General features: G+C 38.3%; 1 protein-coding gene across 3 annotated transcripts in view; it reads left to right on the forward strand.

The window, feature by feature from the left end:
- The window catches only part of LOC148016625 (uncharacterized), a 4,655-nt gene extending 282 nt beyond the window's left edge, over positions 1–4,373 (forward strand). The window contains exons 1-9 of one of the 3 annotated variants that reach the window (XM_087664047.1): positions 1–512; positions 761–810; positions 924–988; positions 1,498–2,853; positions 2,977–3,031; positions 3,119–3,247; positions 3,334–3,396; positions 3,486–3,547; positions 3,767–4,373. The exon at positions 1–512 is cut by the window's left edge and continues 282 nt beyond it. In XM_087664047.1, the coding sequence (XP_087520173.1) occupies positions 365–512; positions 761–810; positions 924–988; positions 1,498–2,853; positions 2,977–3,031; positions 3,119–3,247; positions 3,334–3,396; positions 3,486–3,547; positions 3,767–3,866 (2,028 nt within the window). In that variant the 5' untranslated portion in view covers positions 1–364 and the 3' untranslated portion in view covers positions 3,867–4,373. Of the gene's footprint in view, positions 513–760; positions 811–923; positions 989–1,497; positions 2,854–2,976; positions 3,032–3,118; positions 3,248–3,333; positions 3,397–3,485; positions 3,548–3,766 lie in introns of those variants that run through there. The other 2 variants (XM_087664048.1, XM_087664050.1) reach the window with 2 other exon arrangements.
- The last annotated feature ends 10,694 nt before the right edge of the window (positions 4,374–15,067 follow it).

The following is a 15,067-nucleotide window of genomic DNA, read 5'->3' on the forward strand; positions in this document are numbered from 1 at the left end:
CCATCCCTCTCTCACTCATAGATAGTTCTCGATGCGGTGTTCCCTTCCTTGAGGAACTTACAGGCATCAGGACTTTGTTTATTGCTCCTAAAATTGTTCTTGCACTGTCGAGAACTAAAGCTGCATTTCCTTATGCTTGGTTGAGCACTTGGGCCATTCCGATTGAATCCCTTGCTAGGTCTTCTTCTCTGATTGATTGAATTACTTGCTTGGTCGAGCATTCAGGTCGTTTCGGTTGAATGCTCATTATCGTCGTTGATTGTATCATCATTGCTTGCTATGCTGTCACTGTTAGCTTGATTTGAGGCAACAAGGCATTATCTCTCAGCTGCCAGTCATTTCTTCAGCTGTTGTGACTACAGTAATGGAGTGCTTGCAAATTGACTGGAAGAATTTAGACAACGCCTTTGAGAGGGATGAGTTCTATGAAAGTATCGAAGCACCCAAGTGGATAGACTTCACTGCCCCAGAAATCCGCGTGAATGATCATGAATGGTTCTGTGGGAAAATCGGTAAGCCATATAGAAATGCACAGTACATGTGTCCTACAAGTGACTTCTGGAATAAGATTAGAGATTTTCTCGTTTAAGTAGAATAAAACATCGGAGTTCTTAGATATTTCAGAATAAGCATCAGAGTTCTTAAATTTCTTGGTTAACTTTCGAGTATAGTCTTTCTAGTGCATGTTTTTACGCCGCACGCTTGTTGATGGGCTTCTCTTCAGTTGCATGTAAATCTCAAAATGCTAGCTTGATTGCAGGGTGCAAGCACGAAAGGAAGTCATTATGCCAAGCTTTGGGTCCAATCATGGTACTTCACTTGTAACATAACAGAGCTTCATTGATAATACGATTAACCTCTCAATTATGGATGTCTTTAGAGTCTGTGTTGATCGCCATTCTGACCATTCAGATATTTTGCAGGACACAGTCAAGAGTATATCTCCTCCAAAGCCATCAGTGGAGCCACTAGCAGAGAGAACAATCAAGTGGGTTGGCATGCCCTCTTCCTTTCTCTTGAGATATTGCGTGAACTTGCATTGGCTTCCGTGTTGGTAAAACAAACACAACAAGGGGCCGATTGCATGATAAGACGGACCAAAAGTAGTGCTGCAGAGTCGTCTTATTTTTGTCGCCATGTTTTTAAGGTTCCACTGGCATTGTGCGTAGGTTCCAAAATAAAAGCTAAGTAGTAGTGGATGTATGAGTATGTCCCTCAAGAATGACCTATGTCTTTATTCTAGCATGTTAGCTTAGCTATGGCTTATGTTTCATGATCCGGAGAGTCCTGTAAATGTATCTAGTCTGTTATAGCCCATGATATTTGTTCTGGACATCGATTCAGAGTGCATCCTGTTAATACTCTTAGTCTATACTAAGCATGGCTTACCTGCGTCAATGTCATTTAGTGCATTATAGTGTTTCTCTTGTGCTGTTCGTTCAAAGTCAGAGAAGGCTAAAGCAAAAACTGTGCCACTGATTCATTTCTTGTGTTCAGCAGTGCAGTGTCTGGCAAAAGAGGTAGGGGCATTGTGTCCAGCTCTCTTTCCTCTCTCCCTACGCTGAAAAAAGGAGAGCCTTTCTCAAAGAGCAAGGTGTTGCATATGCCTGCAATCTCCGAGTGCAAGGGAGAATCTCTCAAAAAGTCCATTCATAGAGCAAGTGAGAATGAGAACCCTAACCGATCTTTGCGAGCCCAAGGAGGGGTATCCAAGGGTTTTATCGACAAAAATAAAACCAAGCTTCCAGAGCAAGAGAAATCTATCAGTGATATGAAGGCAATTCCTTCAGGTGGAGTTATGACAACCCATGCTCTTACCAAGGTTTCAACTGCCCCAGAACAGAAAAATCTTGCAGATGGTGTTTTGGCAAATGCTGGCAAACCATTGATGGCAGGAGTGAAAAGAGATGCAATTGCCGGAAAGGGCCCAAATGCCAGCAAACCAGTGATGGCAGCAGGCAAAAGGGACATGATACCAGGAGAGGGCGCGAAAGATAAAATTGATGGAAAGGATGAGCTGATGGATGCTAAGAAAACTGTAGGGAAGGATGCTCACTTCGTTGCTCAATCCTCAAGACTGGCACTGAAGCCTTCTCATCTCAAACGCAGTATCTCTGTGCCAGTCAAGAAAGTCATTGTGCCTAGGTCTTTGCAGAATGCTTGTCTCAACAATGAGAAATCTAATGCATGCAGGCTACCACCTCTGCCACAGCAGAGGACAGTACAGGCTAGCTCTAAACAAGGCACCCTCAAAGAGAATATGGAGTCATCAGATTCCAAGGAGACCAAGTTAGTGAAGGGAGGGATCAGTGAAACTGGAATAGGGTACAATGATAGTGGCCCTCTTCCAATCACTGTGCTTAATCCTGAAGTGTCATCACCACTTTCACAAAATCATGACAAATTGGATTGTGGTGTAGGAGTCGTAGTGCAAGCATCACATCCAAAAGAAGGCTTGTGTGCAGAGGATAATAACCTGAATGGGCAACAAGCAGCAAATGAAACCTGTTCTCAGGTTTCATCAAGGGAAGGCAAACAAAGTCAGAAAAAGGATAAGGAAGACTCAATGGAAAGGACCCTGGAGACCTTCCTCAAGAACTTGCACCTGACAACTCCTGATGATGAAGATTCATCAAACCACGCCAAGCAAGAGGCAGGGCAGTGTTTGGATTCTCCAGATGCCGCGAGTCTGCAAGTGAGCAAGTCACAGACTGGTACAGAAGCAAGTTCACAAGGGAGTAGCTGCACTGCTCTGTGCATGGAAATAGCTGGAGAAAAGGAAGCTGCAGTCAACAAGTTAAAATCTCCAAGAAAAGCTATGCAGTCTCCCAAGTTTAGACTTGGAAAGAAAAGGTGCTTCCTCTTCTTCTTCTTCTGTCCTTCCTTGCTTTTGTGCTTTTGATGTGTTAAATAAAGGTACAGACAAGTCTGGACTCTTCTTTACATGCTTTCTCAGAACAGCTAGTCGTTTTACAGGAAGAGCTCTGACCTGAACTTCTCCAGAACAGACCATAGACACAAGTCTCTGAAGGTAAGTAGGATAAGACTGAAGGACTGATCTGTGTTTTCAAGGTTTTGTTGCACTCACGATCTTTTACTTGTTCTCGAATCTCCTCAGATGCCTGCAATCTCAACTTCTTCGATTAGCCACAGCTCTGCAGCAGCAGCTACCCAAACTGTTCTCCGTTTAAGCAAAGAGAAGAAGACAAAGTTTAGCATTGTGAAGCCATTTAGATTACGGACTGAGGTGAGCTGTGTTCCTGATCAAGGTCAGTTAGTTGCATCTCAAAGCATGTAGCCTGATACTGATACTCAAAGTGCATGCTAAATCAGGAAAGAAGTGCTTTGAAGGAGCTTGGCCTTAAAAAGAGGGAAGATTATCTGCCAAATTCACAGGTGAGAGAATTTCTGCAGAGCTATTGGATGATCTTTGTTGTCTTTTGGAAAGTATCCGTGCTCAAAAATCTTTATGCTTCTTATGGCAGGACCTGATGCATCGTCAAGCCTTGAGAATGCCATCTTTTGGACATCCATTTAGACCACGGAGGTATCCACACCTATAATTGCATGTGACTTGGTCATGTTAGGTCAATTTTGTTGATGTGGCATGAGATTACAGCATGCCTCTGTGATATTGCCGGTTCATGAAATTACAGCATTTCTCTGTAATATTGCCCCTGATGAATCCATTATCTCTTAAGAAATCCTTGATCTGATATTTCACCGCATGTGATAGGTAATAACCAAACATCTTCTCTTCCTGCAGATCCACAAAGCAGCTGACAATCCCAAAGGAGCCAAAATTCCACCTCTCTAAAACGATAAGGAAGACCTGCACAAAGCACGTTACAGTGCTTGCCTCCTGACGTGACATAAATGGATGCCGGAGAAGGTTAAAGACCAACCTTTTCCCTTGTAAACACACGAAAAACACCAAGCAATCCTCCTATTATAACCATTATCAATGGTTGTACCAACAATAGCTCTACCTCTTTCAACTAACAGTCCTCTAGTCCTCTACATCGAGCACCAAAAAAGCATATTATTTGATTGAATCTAATACCCATTCTTTTGTACCAAAATTACCAATTTGTTATTCTGATTAATAAAATTTACAGAGTTCTTTGTGTGCACCATAGATGGAGCTTCTCTCTTATGTCCTAAGGGGACAGCACTAAATTTCACTCATTAAACTCATATGAAGTATATATGGGGATGAGTATGCAGAATCTTTGTCCTTCAGTGCAAGGGAGACCGGAAACAAGTGCACGGGACCAATCTCTCAAGACCAATGGAATCAGTCTAGTCTTTTCAAGATCATTGTGGAAAGAGACGAAGTAAAACTTAAGTTAAGCAACGACTGTGCAGAATTAAGCGTGGCAAAAAATTTCTTGTTGCGGTGTGCCCAAAAACTTACGAGGGTATGTATATCTATCTTGCTGTATCGGAGGAGTGGAAGGGGACGGATGGGGGTATGTAGATCACTGTTGCCCGCATGCTACTCATCAATGGTGCTATCAATTTCTTCTTCGCTTTGCAGCTGCGAACAATTTCTGATAGCTTGCTGTATCGGAGGAGTGGAAGGGGACGGATGGGGGTATGTAGATCACTGTTGCCCGCATCCTACTCATCAATGGTGCTATCAATTGTGCTTTGCAGCTGCGAACAATTTCTGATAGCTTGAGTGCCCTCAAAACTCATAGACTGTTGCCATATCCAAGTGCCCTCAAACTCATAGACTGTTGCCATATCCAATTTCTGATAGCTTGAGTGCCATATCTAAGGCCCGGTTCAGACAATGGCGGATGGATGCACGCTTTTTTTTACACTGTAAATATATTTTGAATGATGGGAGGATCGTTGGCATTCACAAAGCTGTTGCCAAACAAGCAGCTAACCTCTCCTACAACAGTCACGTAGGCGTATGTATGTATGTATGTATGTACGACTGTGTGTGTGTGTGTGTGTGTGTGTGTGTGTGTGTGTGTGTGTGTGTGTGTGTGTGTGTGTGTGTGTGTGTGTGTGTGTGTGTGTGTTGTGTGTGTGTGTGTGTGTGTGTGTGTGGCGTGTGTGCTGGTGGCCTGTAGTACTGTAGTATAGTAGTATATATATATATATATATATAGTGTGTGTGTGTGTGTGTGTTTGCACTAGAAGCCGAGCAAACTAGGTCACAAGCTTGCTGCACTAGAAACCGAGCTTGGATTGTTGGTTTATGTGGCTAGGTGAAGCTTGCACAATCTTGGCAGGGGTTCAAATCTCATAGCTCATTTTTATTCCGAAAAGGTAATGGGCCTTGTCCGGTACATTAAGGTCAGACATGTATATCTTTGCACGGAAATCATCTTGACAAATCCCTTTTCAACACGTCAGCATCACGAGCTTGCACTAGAAGCCGAGCAAGCTAGGTCACAAGCCTGCTGCACTAGAAACCGAGCAAGCTAGGTCGTAGGTCACAACATTTTGAATGATGGAAAGAACTCTGGCATTCACAAAAGCTCTCTTTCTTTGTCTTGCCTTGTTGCTTGTAGCTGCATTGTGTGTGAATATATCTAATGATTGGCCATAAATATCACAAGTTCTTGCTTGGATTGTTGGTTTATGTGGCTAGATAAAAAGCTTGCACAATCTTGGCAGGGGTTCAAATCTCACAGCTCATTTTTATTCCGAAAAGGTAATGGGCCTTGTCTGGTACATTAAGGCAGCTCATTTTTTATTCCGAAAAGGTAATGGGCCTTGTCTAGTACATTAAGGTTGGACATGTATATCTTCGCACGGAAATCATCTTGACAAGTTCTTGCTTGGATTGTTGGTTTATGTGGCTAGATAAAGCCTGCAGAATCTTGGCAAGGGTTCAAATCTCACAGCTCATTTTTATTCCGAAAAGGTAATGGGCCTTGTCCGGTACATTAAGGTCGGACATGTATATCTTCGCACGGAAATCATCTTGACAAATCCCTTTTCAACACATCAGCATCACGAGCTTGCACTAGAAGCCGATCAAGCTAGGTCGTAGGTCGCAACATTTTGAATGATGGGAAGATCGCTGCCATTCACAAAAGCTCTCTTTCTTTGTCTTGCCTTGTTGCTTGTAGCTGCATCCATCTGACCCCAATCTTACCAAACAACACTTTTGATTGTTGTAGGTAAGTGTTTTAGTATCACCAAAACTAAGGCCCGATTTAGACAATGGGGGACGGATGCATGCTTTCTTTGCATTGTGTGTGAATAGATCTAATGGCCGGCCATAAAAATCACAAGTTCTTGCTTGGATTGTTGGTTTACGTGGTAGTGTAAAGCCCATATGATCTTGGTAGGGGTTCAAATATCACGGCTTGCTTTTATTTCAAAAAGGTAAATGGGCCTTGTTTGGCACATTGAGGTCGGACATGTATTTCTTCCCGTAGAAATCATCTTGACAAATCCCTTTTTAACACGTCAACATCACGAGCCTGTACTTATGTGGCCTTCCGCATAGTCTGAACCGGGCCCTAAGGTCACTTCGATGTCTTGCTCTTCATAAGAGAAGGACCCATCGCTTTTAGGTTCATTGTTCACCAACTGAGCTTGTGTTATATTGATTTTTAGAGACAATCATTTCTATATTTTGTTGTAGCCCAAATGCGTGTCTTTTATCTTTTGTCCATAGCATAGATGTATACCTTAAATAGCTTGAATAAATAAAGGTGGGTTTGTAAAGGCCATAAGACTTTGTGGTAGAGATCTAATCTAATACTCAGAAATATGAACCCTAAATCGAGAAAGAATAAGACAAGTTGGGATTCTAAGAGTTGGTTTTTTTTCAACAAATCCTAGGATTTTCTCTATCATATGTGCACATGAGGTATAAAAATATGAGGATATGATCCCATCACATCTCTATGCTATACATGACATTCTATAAGAATGCAAGAAAAGGTAAACAATGTTTAAAAGATAAAATAAATATTCTTTTTCCACATGTTTATCCAATGGCCTCAATAGTCCACAATCATCAAGATAAGCAACCCACATAGACTAATGAGCAACATGCATTCAATCATTTGATGAAAGACCAACTTCGAAAAAACATCTAGGCCTTCTATTATCTCAAGGTATTTCCCAACATGGCCGAAGTCTATACTTAGATGTGTTTAACACAATGAACTTACAAGTCTCTCCTAAAAGTAGGGGTCACACAATAAATTCACGAATAAGATTGCTTCAGCTCTTGGATAAACTAGCTTTTGCAAATTATTTGGAGGGAAAGTATCCCCCTTATGTCCTCTCTATCCCCTAATGTCCAAAGGATATACCTAATCCACTTGATGTTTGGATAAGAGGCTTCAACTACCTATATTCTATATATATTCTTACTCTAATATCCTTACTCTCTAATATCCAAATGCTAAATTAAATGTCTATTCTAATGTAAACCTTCCTATCTTAACATATATATATATATATATATATATATATATATATATATATATATAGATACTTTACCTATTAATTATTACACAAATAACTCAAATATAATCAAATTAAATATGTTTAATCCATTACAAACTTCGTATTTTATATATATTAGGGGAGTTTTGAGGTCTTGAAAATGCCTTGTAAGCGATCCTAGAGAGAGAAAATATTTTTAAAAATAAAATTATTTTTAAATTATTAAAATTTTAATATTTTGATAAGTAAATATATAAAAAATCGTTAACAAGTCATTATCGTGATATTCTCGAAGTCACATCTAACCTAGAAATCTAGGTTGCCATATAGGTGACAAAGGTTGTTATAATGAAGATCTTACTTATCCTCATTAAAGTGAAAACTAATATTCTCTTCTTATTTCTAATTCACATAGTTTTTCAATCCAATCTATGGATCATTCATCCAATGATCTTTGTAGCTCTAGTGAAAGGCCTCTTCATATTGAGTTGGATAGTGCGTATGAACCGATAAGGAAGAGAACAAAACCCATTACTATTATAAACTTTACGAAACATATACTCAGGTTTGAAGAAAAGAAGAATCTTGATCTTTGGTTAATGGCAGGCTATATCCCAAAGATCCTAGCAAAAATAGCACCCCACCTTTCTATAATAGCTCTTTATTGATGAGGTTTATTGGTGATGATTATAATGGATTTCTAGGTTATACACTTAACTTGGTTGTAAAAAAAGGATGTCCTCAGATTGGAGAATCATCTTTTATCAAAACACAATAACGAATTATTGCAAAAGCCAGAGGACTGTCAACAAAGGATTCATTCATTGGAGAAACACATCAAAACTTGTCAACGAAAGCAAACTATCTTAGGCCTTTGAAATTGACAAAGGGCTCTTAAAAATATTAAGAGTCTCAAATGAGGAGGAGGTGGTTGTAGTAAAAGAATCCAAGTAGCAATGTACATTTTTTTAAAACTTTAAAAACATTAAATATGGCTTTGTTTATAATTAATTGTATTGATTTGTGATGTTAACTTTGTTTAGGTCTTTTCTTAAATCGAATGCAAGTGAAAGAGATTCCTTAAAAGCACCTTAATTTTACTATCATATTTTTTTTTCAGTAGTTTCAAAAGATATTTTGGAGAAGAAGAAATTTCAAAAGGCAAAGAAACGTCATTTATAAAGAATCATTCTTTGGATACCGAGTTAGTGTAAAAGACACTAGATAGTATTGGTATCAATCAAGATGCTTATATGCAACTTTTTTAGCTTTTACAATCAAATATGAAGCAAGGATAGGTATAAAATCACATACTTTCAAGGCCATTTATGGTTAGAACTATTAGATAGAGACTGAATAACAAAGTGATGGAGATTCTGGGTGAGCCTTTCCATATCAATGCTAGCTTCAAGGGTATGAAAAATGAGGATGTATTCAATGAATTTAACAATATTTTCATTGACTTGCCCACCTACAATGTTTAATGATCGGATTCTATGACTTATCACTAGAAGAGGCACAAGGAGTGACGCTAGATTTATGGTTGAACTTGATGAAAGTGAGATTTTGAAATGCACAAAATTAGAGAGGGTCTCTATTATCTTGATGAATAGAGCACTTTCATCAGGTCATAACAATCACTCAATGTCATTTAGTGTCCAATCTGAACACAATATCTGGTGGCTAGAAGCATTCGGAGTAGATACATAGGATTTTGATATATTGTATTGGGTTTTTCATCAAATACCAATACCTGATGTTATTAAGAGACAACAAGCAGGATAAGAACTATTTGTTGAAGGATTTGGGAACTATAAGATTGAGTGGCACATAGTTGGTGACTTAAAGACACTCAAATGTATGTACAATGTGTCAAAGGGAGCCAACTCCAGATCTCCTTACTTATATTGCATGTCCCCAGCCAAAGAGTTGAACTCAAGCAATTGGAATAGAGCTCCCTCCTAGGTACAACAAGGATCCACAGTTTAAGCCAGTCCTAGATATTCCTTTAGCGAATGTCCATATTTGTACACTTCGTGTGCTTTGCAAGATAATTCAAAAGCTTGTTCATCTTTATATAGGGTTTGCATGGAAGCTAAAGCCATTATCAGCTAGAACAAATGTTATAACAAAGATTGAAAATGTCTTATCTACAATTGGTTTGCATGGTGGCAATGCTGTTATTGAACTAGATTTTCAAAAGTCTAAGGATGGCAATTGTGTCCCCAAAAAGCCATCTATTGGTGGAGGAAAGCTAAAAAGTTCCTAGACTTTCATGGAAGACTTGGTAAGATAAACTCTAGGAATAGTGGCTCAACTATTAGATACAATCAGTGAAAGTCCCTACATAATGCAATTATGGATTATGCTGATAATGGACAAGCTTAGAATAGAAAAGCCAATGTCTGGGAAATACTAGACAAAAAATTCTTTTATTGCGATAAAACTGAATGGAATGATGATGATCTCAAAGACTTCAAAAACCAATTGAACCATTTTAAAAAGGCAATGACAGAAACTTAGGATGATCATACTTCACTCACTATATGGTAAGAAGTTGACATATGTATGTCTCTTCATTGTCTAGCTCATTTAAGGGGTTTTTTATTAACTTTCTTTATTTGTTAACTATGTATCATATTTTATACAACCATGCTCCATATTTTATCAAGTAATATGGATCTCTATCTATTTGATCAATCGAAGGTATGGAAAAATCACATTATCAAGCAAGAACAAAATACTTTAGACACACAAGACATGGAAGTGCAAGATACAAAGTAAACAGTTTATTAGAGGTTTTCCAATGGTTTTATAGACAAATTTGGCAGAAATTCAAGCTCAAAGACATAACCACATCATGTAATACATCATATTTGGCAAGGACTATACAAACTGTCACCCAAAGAAGAAAAGAGGGATACTTAAACTCTTGTGCAAATCAAAGATTTTAAACTAGACAAAGAGATGGAAAAAGATGGGTTTCAATTTCTATTTGCACAATAAACCACAATAGTGTAAGATGCCAATAGATAAATATCTTATAATATTTGTCTATAATGTATAACAAACTCTAATATAAACCTCAATGGATATCTAAAATTATCTTTCATATCTTAGGGTTTTCATCTTCTTCAAGAAGACTATCATCATAAAGATTTATTGAACTTCCTTGCTTTCTTCTCTGATGGAGACTTCAGTTTCTCTTCATAACCCATGTCATCAATACCAAGTCTCTGCTAAACATATGAGAACTCTTCTTTTGTAGGTAGCCCCTCCTTTTCATATTCCACGATCTGATTAATACATGAATGCAAGGCTATAGAGCTGTCTTGAAAATTCTCTCCCTTAACATAAAGACTTGCTAGTGATTCCTTTTCATAACCTATAAAATTATTATCAATTCGCCCTATCTTGCAAGGATTGCTAAGTAGTAATATTCTCTGAGATTAAAAATGTGTTGAATATCATTTAGTAATACATATCTCTTTTTGTTGATAAGGTAAGTAGAAAATGTTGGGACACAATCAAGAGGACCTTCTTCAATCTCTACACTCAACTCTATCTCCTTTTCTTCCACTTTTGTAATATTCTCACTTTTAAACAAAGCAATATCAAATCCCTACACTAGTTGGTTCTCAATATCCTCCTGAAACATTTTCCTCTTCTTTTCAACCTCTTTATCTTTACTTGCAACATCCTCTGTCTTCTTCTCTTGTATTGTATTTGAAGAAGAACTGTCCATATACTGAAGATATACAAGAAATCCAACATTCTTGTGGACAAGAGTACATTGATGCTGATCCTGATGAAAAGGACAATCCGCTTCCCACTTCTTGAATTCCTTATCAGTGAGGCTACATCTTATTTCCAAAGCTATTCTAGCTGCATTGGTAGCTTCCACTACATCATTGTAATGGATAAATCCCTTAATCTATAGGCCTTGCACATGTCTATCATAACACTCTCTATAATCCTTCAGTTTGTCTTCTAGATCCTTCAAAAGCTCTTGTAAATCAAAGGAAACATTGAGCAGATCTCTGATGTAGTTGAATTTGATGAATTTCTAGTTGTATGGAGGAAATCAAAGACCTTCTCATCACATGTATCCTCTAGATCATCTTTCTCCATTCCCTCTCTAGAGAAATCTTCCTTTTAGTAATCCAGATTCCTCACAGAATGAAATTCTGAAACAACAAGACAAGTTTAGAAATACAAAGAACCTTGACTTATGAAACATGAGTTTATAAGCCAAGCAACAAAGTGTGGCATTAGTTTTCGCGTTTCATTTGGCATCCACAAACAAAAGTTATGGATTTTTCTGTGATTTATGAAACATGATTATAGAAGTCTCAGAAGAGCTTTTTGGAGGTTTCTTCAAGGCACGTGTATTCTTGGCTTACAAAGCACAAGTTGTATGGTTGTGGGAGAGAAAAAATGCATAGATTAAAGGTTTGTGTATACAATAGTCCGATTGGCTTCACAATGTGTATTTATTTACAAACAATCACCTAAGAACTCACTCAAAAGGTAACTTGCACTAATTAGAAAATTTTATATTTAAACTAGAAAAAAAAGGCTAAAAAATCTTCACTTTCACTTGAAAAGTAATGCCATAAAAATGACATAACGTCCAAAAAGGTTAGTGACATGTGGCATAAGTTCTGAGGCGACAACGATATACCCGCCACACGTGTGGAGTAAATTGCTCATCATACTTTGAAGAAAGGTCATTTAAAAAAGAAATTTTGAACCACTAAGTGTATTTTTTTGGAAATGGCCCCTTTCTTGCTCCAACTTCACTAGCGCTGTTGGAGCGTTTGGGGTTAAAAGTCTACCATGGGGGTAACAGACAGTAGGGTGAAGGGAGATTCAGGGAGAGCAATTGATGAAATAGAAGGGGTTCGAAGAAATGGAAGATGTAGAAGAATACTCACAGAGGTGAACCCTATCAATTTATTTTTGCATTCTGAGAAGACAAATCTCTTATAGACCAAAAACATGCATAAAACAATGGCTTGCTCTTTGTTGCTTAGCCCGCCAATCTGATGCTTCCGTTGGCTTCGACGAAAGGGGGATAAAATACTAGGACACCTGGTTAGAATTCTCCCAGATCACTCCTTCTTCTTCTCTTAGTTTCGAAGTGCTATTTTCTACCTGTAAATTGCGATCGCATGTCGCACGATTTTGCCAATCCTTCTTTTTTGCATAAAACCCCCCAAAAATGGCTGAAAACCACTTGTTTTTTTTACATCTCATCCTATTCTAGAAGTTGTCTATAAATTTTGGATATTTATAAGAAATAATATCTAAAATATAAAAAATATATTAAACTTGTCTAAAAATCTAGTATTTTTGAACCATCCATAGTACGAACACTGACACTAATGACTAATATGGCATTGGCTCTCTAGATCAATAAGAAAGCTAAATGATGATACATTCTAGAGTTTTTCACACTGTGTCCATGTAGCGGCACAAGATCCACCCCCTCTTAACCTGCACATCCTCCGGCATGTGCCAAAGTCTTATGGATCTGTAGTGCCAAAAGAAATATCCTCTGCCATGTCAATGTCTTCATCTTCTACCTCCTCTTCTTCCATATTCTCATGTTCATGCTCAGTATCCAACTTCTTCAACTCATATGTTGAAGACTCCCTATGTTTAAAGAGCTTGATACCTTTTCCACCCACCACTGGAATCCTTAGAGATGTCCCATCCATCTCATTTAATGCATAGGTAGCATTGAAAAAAAAAAAACCTTACCACATATGGACCAAACCACCACATTGCCATCTTTCGACTGCCACTATGTTGATTTTCCAAGTTGATGTCATAAACTAGCACCCAGCCCCCTTCCTGTATAGCTCGTGGTTGAAGTCTATGTTGCTTGTCAAATCTCTTCTTGTTCTTGATCCTTGCAGTCTTCATCTTTTTCATGGCTCTCTCAATATCTTTAGGCCTTTTTTCTAACTGTCTAATGCGTAGGATCATCAACTCTTCTCTATTCAAACCCTCTTCCCATGATAGAACACTCCTAGTAGCAATAGTCTCCTCAATAGGCATGATTGGCTATTGTCCATACATTAATTCAGTAGGCATATACCCTGTAATTGCACTATGAGTGGTCCTATTAGCCCATAAAGGAAAGGGTAACATTCTTGGCCACTCTTTCATCCTACCCTTGCATGACTTTGCTAATGCCTTAATGATAGGCTAATGACCTCTTTCACTTTTTCCATTTGCTTCATGATTATAGGCTAAAGTTAAAGCGATCTTGATACCCAATCGTGAAAAGAAGTCACGAGCCTCATCCGCATCCAATTCTCCTTTATCTGCAATCACTTTACCAACACAACCATACTAAAGACTTCTTCTAATAAGAACCTGTAAACTGCTTGAGTAGTCTTTGTACTAAGAGCTCGACCTTCCACTTGATTTGTCAAGTCTTCTCGTGCAAGTACAAGATATCTCATATTCCATAAACCCCTAGGCATAGTAACCAAATCAACTACCCATTTGTAATGCATAGACAATGGATGAGTTGGTTGCAACCCATCCTTATGCTTTACCGTGGAATACATTTGACAATCACTGCATGATTCCACATAATACTCCACATCTTTATACATGTTCTGCCACCAATACTTCTCTTTGATCTTGGCAAATGTGCCCCAAACTCCTCTATGTCTAGCCCATAAACTTTCATGAAACTCCTGCATCACCTATTGTTGAGAAGCCCTATCTCCCAATACACGTATTAGAGCTCCTCTCTTTTTCTTTGCATGCTTCCATAAATATCTGTCTTTCAAGAAAAACCCATAATATTTTCCTTTAATCCTTTTAAATTTAGCACTCAGCCTTCTTTGTCATGAGGCTGAGATATTGGCCTATTTTTAGCCAATCATCCTCATATAACTCTTCGAAAAATTATATTCTCACTTAAGCATAACACTGATGATGCTTTCTCTCTACTACCCATCTCTTCTTCATGGCTATAAGTTATTTTCTTACTACTAAAATCCTTGTTACAACAATTGTACCTGCAGTAACAACAGCTGCATACTCATTCCCTGCTATCATAAAGTCGTTTTCAACACCTATCATATCATCCCCTTCATCTTCCATCAGCTCCTCTTCATCTCCAAACCTTGCTTGTGAAAGCGTGTCAGTCATGGGGTTTTCTCTGCTTGCAATATGCTAAAAATTAGGGTTAAGTGACTTTATATATGCAATCCACCGTAACATGGCAATATCGGAGTCGAGTAATTTACTATCATGCCCAATAGAGGTAGAAAATCAGTCTCTACCACTACATGAGCTCCCATAAAATACTCCCTATCACACTTAAGGGCTATCACTATACCCCAAAGCTCTCTTTTGACTTGAGAATACTGCCATTGCCATTCATTGAGGACCTTTGCTCCAAACCAAATGGCATACCTATTCCCATCAACATCATCCTGACCCACTGCCCAATCAATGCCAATTGGGCTTGTATCCATAGTGAGAATAATAGGTTGCCCATTCTCATAATTTGCTCTCTTTAGTGTTGGGGCTAAAATCAATAAGCTCTTTAACTTATGAACTGCCTTTGTATGTTGTTTACCCCACCAAAACTTTTGCCATTTTCTCA

Source organism: Lygodium microphyllum, chromosome 23 (assembly GCF_053477565.2).
Source record: "Lygodium microphyllum isolate KBCC chromosome 23, Lygodium_microphyllum_v1.1.10, whole genome shotgun sequence".
In the NCBI taxonomy this organism is placed as follows: Eukaryota; Viridiplantae; Streptophyta; class Polypodiopsida; order Schizaeales; family Lygodiaceae; genus Lygodium; species Lygodium microphyllum.